Source organism: Lathyrus oleraceus, chromosome 6 (genome assembly GCF_024323335.1).
Source record: "Lathyrus oleraceus cultivar Zhongwan6 chromosome 6, CAAS_Psat_ZW6_1.0, whole genome shotgun sequence".
Taxonomy (NCBI): domain Eukaryota; kingdom Viridiplantae; phylum Streptophyta; class Magnoliopsida; order Fabales; family Fabaceae; genus Lathyrus; species Lathyrus oleraceus.
Window position 1 is genome coordinate 209,107,907 of NC_066584.1, and position 6,439 is coordinate 209,114,345.

The window sequence follows — 6,439 nt, forward strand, 5'->3', positions numbered from 1 at the left end:
TGAATCATAATTAACAATTTCAATGCGATACCATTAAGATGCTTTAAGTTTACTTGACATGTAGTTTTAGAACTTGTTAATACTATATTTCACCTTATTGTAAATTAACAAATCTTTTTGTATACTATATCCCTCCCACAATAACTACCATATCTCTCCGTACCAAGTTCCAAATTACAAGAAAAAGAAAACAAAGAATGCACTTATTAAGAAAATAATTTAATACTCAAAATGTATTTAATGTAAAATAGCTTTGTTTCTTAAAGTACCCTTAATATTTAATTTTTAAAAAATTGATTGCACGACACACATTGAAAGTCAAAGTAAAAAAATATGACTAGAATTCAGCATGCCCCCAAGGATAACTACTACTTGTGTGTTTTCCAAGAGTCAAAATCAAGGATATCAATTCCAATACATGTGCATCATCGCACCATTCATTGAAAAGAAGGAAGTACCACAAGTTACATAGTTTTTGACGTTCTTCAAAGACTCATTGAATTGGATCCTCAAAACAACAACCGGAACTCTAACTTTGGTCACAAACGATATGTCTTACATGCTTACACTAGTGGATTCTTCACTCTTCTCCAAGGTTTCAATTTTATCCCTTCTGTGTGAAGATCTTAGTTTGTTTTTACTTTTTAAGTGTAACATTTTGATGAGTATGTTTGTTAATTATCATCTTATGTTAGACTTTGCAGGACACACACCAAAGGCCAATTTCAAATAGAAATATCACAGTCCACTTCACACCTGGTATGCTAGTATTAATTAGACAGTATAACTAAAAAATACTGTGCATCATAGTTGCATCATTCATTACCAAGTATTTCTAATTTTGCTACAGGATTATGTAAATCACAAGAAGACTGTTCTATCTACAAAGGGTTTAGGCAACAAAGAATTTCAATCTTTAGAAAGAAAGCTTCCATCATAAAAGCTGTGGCAATTCCAGCTGCACCATCTCCCGCAGATAACACTGAAGAATACAGAAAACAACAATGTGAACGCTATGGTTTTAAGAAAATTGGAGAACCACTTCCTGATAATGTTACTTTGAAGGATATCATCAATTCCTTACCCAAGAAGGTTGTTCTTTAGTCCGATAAGAGTATCGTGTATATACATTTGTTTTATAATCACAGATTATTGATTATTTTGATTTTGTATAAAAGGTGTTTGAAATAGATGAAATGAAAGCATGGACAAGAGTATTGATATCAGTGGCGTCTTACTCATTGGGATTATTTTTTATTTCAAAGGCGCCTTGGTATCTACTTCCTCTGGCTTGGGCGTTTGCAGGGACGGCAGGAACAGGGGTTAGTTAGTTGGTTAGTTAGTTAGTACTACTCTTCTCTTCTCTGATATTATTTTGTTTTCCACCAGCTTTTTGTTATAGGGCATGATTGTGCTCACAAATCATTTTCAAAGAATAAACTAGTAGAAGACATTGTTGGAACTTTGGCTCTTTTGCCTCTAATTTATCCATACGAATCATGGCGATTTAAACACGACAGGCACCATGCTAAAACTAACATGTAAGTTTAGTTTTCTATTCATCTTAGACCGCGGTTTTACAAATCTGTAAAAACGATAATTGTGTTTTTGTTTTCCCTCTTCTTTAGGTTGTACGAAGATACAGCATGGCATCCAGTTTGGAAAGAAGATTTTGATTCAAATCCAGTTTTGCGGAAAGCACTTGTATATGGATTAGGTCCTCTGCGTCCGTGGATGTCTATAGCGCACTGGTATGTACTACTATGTCATATAACATAACAGGCTTCTTAATTGAATAAGTACTAAATGAGTGTGCATGTTGACGATGTAACAGGCTTATTTGGCATTTTGATTTGAACAAGTTCAGACCAAATGAAGCAAAGAGAGTGAAGATAAGTATAGCTGCTGTTTTGGGTTTTATAGCAATTGGATGGCCTTTGATTATTTACACCACAGGATTGAGTGGATGGTTTAAATACTGGTTGATGCCGTGGCTGGGTTATCACTTCTGGATGAGTGTTTTCACTGTCGTACATCACACGGCACCGCATATACCATTCAAATACTCTCAAGACTGGAATGCTGCACAAGCACAGCTTAATGGAACCGTTCATTGTGAATATCCTAAATGGGTTGAGTTCCTCTGCCATGATATCAATGTTCATATTCCTCACCATGTGTCTCCGAAGATACCAAGCTATAACCTACGTGCAGCGCATGAGTCACTGCAGCAGAATTGGGGTAAGTATATGAATGAGGCTAGATGGAATTGGAGATTGATGAAGACAATCATGACAGAATGTCATGTGTATGACAAGGACCAAAATTATGTTGCATTTGATCAACTTGACCCTAAAGAGTCTCGTCCTATTACACTTTTGAGGAAACTCATGCCTCAATATGCTTGATTTCTTCTATATTCAGATGTGGATCACTGTCTTATAAGTTTCAATTAATGTATTAGATTATGTTCTCTTCATTCAAATAAAAACAAGATTAAAAAATATCTTCGAGAATTCATCTACTCCCAACAATTGTCACTTGATGAATTTTCTCCTTCAAGTTATGAATACTAGTGTCTACATCGATATGAAATGGTAGTGGATCACGACACGTGAAAATAACTTCATAGTGGATTGTTGTCTTTTGTCTGTGGGCGTAAACAAATATAAAGTATTTGTCTATGTTTATAAACGAAAATAAAGATATGATTACAAAAAGAAAATAGTGAATAAGGATAGATGATAACATAGAGGTGTAATGAAAACAAAGAGTGGAGATTCTACTAGTGATTTTTCAGGGATACTTCTATTTCTGATTTCTATTTCTAATGTTACACCAAGAACAAATGTTTTGGATAATAACATATGCGGATGTTTCTTCAATTTGTGTTAGTGTTAAGAATTTTTAATTTATTTTTTAAATGTGAATGATACAAATGAACTACTTGATATTTTCTGAATTGTACTAAATTTTTTGATCTTGATTTATTTGATGCGCTGATATAAAATAATGAGTTAAGTATGAAAAAAAAAAATGAAGGTTTGCAGAAAAAGAATTTAGACAGAGAATTGAGAGTCTTTTCTACTCTTCTAGTTCTCATAATCTTAATTATGTTTTTTTTAAATGGCTAACTCTAGTATTTAAAGTTAGATTTTTTGGTGAGTTGCCCAAACACATTTATATTATTTTCCATTTTAATATGAGTTTGCAAATGAGGAGCAACTTGAGGGCCAGGTTTAGGAATTTTCATTTTTCTCTAATCAATTTTAGAAAAATAAAATTTGGATTCTTTAATCATTGAATCAAATTGATTTTTAGACACAAGGTTCGGCAGTTCTATACTTTCATTGTTCGGAAGGTATGAGGAAGGAGATATCTATTTGTATGGAGTTAGGTTTTTTTTTGTTGAGGATTTAGGGTATGAAAAAAAGCATAATTGGCTTGGGCTCCTCTGCTATCGGCCACTGACGTGGAGACCTTTCATGGTCGAATATTATTCCTAGAATGATTTCTATATCTCCATCCTGATCCATGCAAAAAATGAATTCTTTGCACAAGCTCTTCAAAATGCATGACATATCAGTTTTTAATTTTGTCAAGACTTGTCTCAAAAGTAACTTCTCAATTAAGATACCTGAAGAGACTTATAAAGCATGTTTCGAACGTTGCATAAATAATTTATATGAGAGATTGATCACTAGTAAAGGTAGCATGTCATTAAAAGCATCGTAATTCCGTGACAAATTCATGAAATTATGGAATCTAATCACTAATTGGGATTTAACTCATTTAAGACATGACTATTTTGAATTTTCATTCAAATCAAGGGAGTATATCAATAAAATTTGGAGTGTAGGGATATGGAATGTTAAGCCCTCGCTCCCACGTTTGTGTACGTGGATGCCAAATTTTAGACCTAAAAAATTGAAGATTACACATGATCAAGTGTGACTAATGATATATGAATTCATATTGGGAACCAACTACTTTATTTACAATTGCTTATGGTATTGACACTTATTTATCAATTAATGAGCTTACAAGAAAAATAACGGGGGCAGTTTGCGTGTGTGCAGGTTCTTAACATGTAAGATACTCTCCATGATTGTATTTTGGTGAAATGAGAGGATTATATGTTTTTTGTTGAATTAGAATATGAGAGTTTACCTTTTTTTATGACCATTGTGTGTGTGTGTTTTGGTCATAGTACTGATAAATGTTTGAAGTTAAAAGGTAAGAATATTGAGAAGTCTCTGATTAAAGAATCTACAAGATACATGCCTAAAAAAAGTCCAAACAAGCTACACTAGTTAATGATAGTATGGATAACATAGAGAGTGATAAATTTGTGAATGTCATAATGAATGATGATTATGTAGATTTGAATAAGGCGGGAAATCATACTCGTGAGAATGACATAAAAAAGGATGACTCTGTTATGACCATTCAGCCTGAGATTGAGGTTAAAGATAATGAGGAACATTTATCATAAACAAGCTCTTTGAATGATGAAGAAATAGTAGTAGAGACTGCTAATGATTTGAATAAGAATTTGGTGATTGAGAAAGAGATGTTTGATGATATAAGAGACCAACCTGATCTTGATATCGTGGTTATATAAAATAATGGTAAGAGTTCAGTGAGTGGTCCCTGTGATGGTTTTCATTTGGAGAAGAATAATAACCTTTAGGGAAATGAAGACAACCCTCTTGATTCACATCAAGAATAATTTACTTTGGTCAAGAAAAAGGGTAGGGAAAGACATAAACTTACTTAGCCTACAATGGAAATTGATACTCGAGCCATGTCAAGTAATCACAACACCACTTAATCAAAGCTATTTATTAGAATTCTAGAGGAGTAGGAAACCTTAATATTATGCTAGATATTAAAAATATTTGTGATCAACAAAAATATGACTTAGTTTTGATTGATGAACTAATGATTCCTTAAGCTCATTTCCCTGTCAAGCGTCTTAAACAAATCAAACTTAAGATATTTGCATTAAATATTAGATAAAATCATGATTCAAACCTATGATTTTTTGTGCAATAGATTGAATCCCTCTGTGTCAAGTTTATCTTAACAACAAGCAAAATTTTCTTTAGAAGTGAATCAAACTAAATTCTTCATTGCAGCTGTATATGCAAGTAACTCCCATGTGATTCCAATACATTTATGGAATGAACTTACCAATCTTCAATAGGTCAATCTCGATCCTTGATTCATGATAGGTGATTTCAATGTAGTTATCGGTTCTTATGAGAATTTTGGTAGAAGCCCTCAAAACAAAACTTTAATTGATGAGTTTCTTAGTTGGACAAATCAAAATGCGCTTATGCATATTGATACTAATGGTAATTACTACACTTGTACCAATGGCAGAAAATATGGTGTTTACTCTTCTGTTAGGATTGATAGAGCCATTTGTAATCGTAATTGGCTAGATAGTTGGAACACAATTAATTTCTTCACTTTGATCAAGGATCACTCAGACCATTACCATATTCTTCTCCATTTTGACAAAGGTAGGTTTGATTCAGCTAGGTTATTCAAAATTTTGAAGGTTTGGACTATAGTTGATAGAAGACAAGAAATACTTTGGCATTAGTATGGCTTTGAAGATATGTGGATCTATGTGTTTGTAGGTATAAAATTGATAATCCCACAAAAGATCGTGTCAGAAGTTTTGATGATGACAAAGTCGATGATGATTGTACTCGGTTATCTTTCAACTCTCTGGTGATGGTGACCTAACTAGAAAAACATCTCAAGCCTCATCAAGAAAAAAGACTCAAGATTATTTAAGTTCTTATGTCATCGAGGTATCTGCCAAAGAGTCTTGGAAGCTTTAGAGTTATGAAAGAAATGTGAAAGCTCGCCAGGTCGTATCTGTCTGAGTGACCATAGTTTTGTAAAAGTAAGGAAGTAACTCCTAAAATAAGGCACCTCTCTCTCTCCCTCTCTCTCTCTCTCTCTCACACACACACACACATACACACATAACACATACACACACACACACACATACACATAACATACACACACAACTCTCTCTCTCTCTCTCTCACACACACACACACACACACACACACACACACACACACACAAACACACACACACACACACACACACACACACACACACACACACACACTTAAAAGTCCTTTTTAAACACTTTTATATCTTAAAAATATTTTCAAAGTCGAGTCAAGTGATTAAGAAATTGTTCAATCTCTTTTGAAATATTTTTTGAACTACCCAATCGGTTAGAGACTTAATCCAATTGATTGAATTTTTTTCTATCTAGCCAATTGATTGGGCCATTAAGTCAATTGATTGGAGAAAGCCTAAATGATTAACCAAATTATTAGGACAACATCTTGATGAATTGTAACGAATTTCTATAAAATATTTCCATATTGGGCAAGAAAAT

The 6,439-nt window shown here is 33.3% G+C and overlaps 1 protein-coding gene across 2 annotated transcripts; it reads left to right on the top strand.

Moving 5' to 3' along the window:
- Positions 1-389: 389 nt before the first annotated feature.
- LOC127097830 (omega-6 fatty acid desaturase, chloroplastic) lies at positions 390-2,506 on the top strand. Of its 2 annotated transcripts, none has more exons than XM_051036310.1 (7): positions 390-595; positions 705-759; positions 851-1,092; positions 1,179-1,322; positions 1,390-1,541; positions 1,629-1,751; positions 1,835-2,506. In XM_051036310.1, exons 1-7 carry the CDS (start codon positions 551-553, stop codon positions 2,406-2,408), a joined length of 1,335 nt encoding a protein of 444 aa, XP_050892267.1. In that variant the 5' UTR covers positions 390-550; the 3' UTR covers positions 2,409-2,506. The 2 variants fall into 2 exon arrangements, with proteins under 2 accessions (XP_050892267.1, XP_050892266.1); XM_051036309.1 differs by having other exon boundaries at positions 391-595; positions 696-759.
- The last annotated feature ends 3,933 nt before the right edge of the window (positions 2,507-6,439 follow it).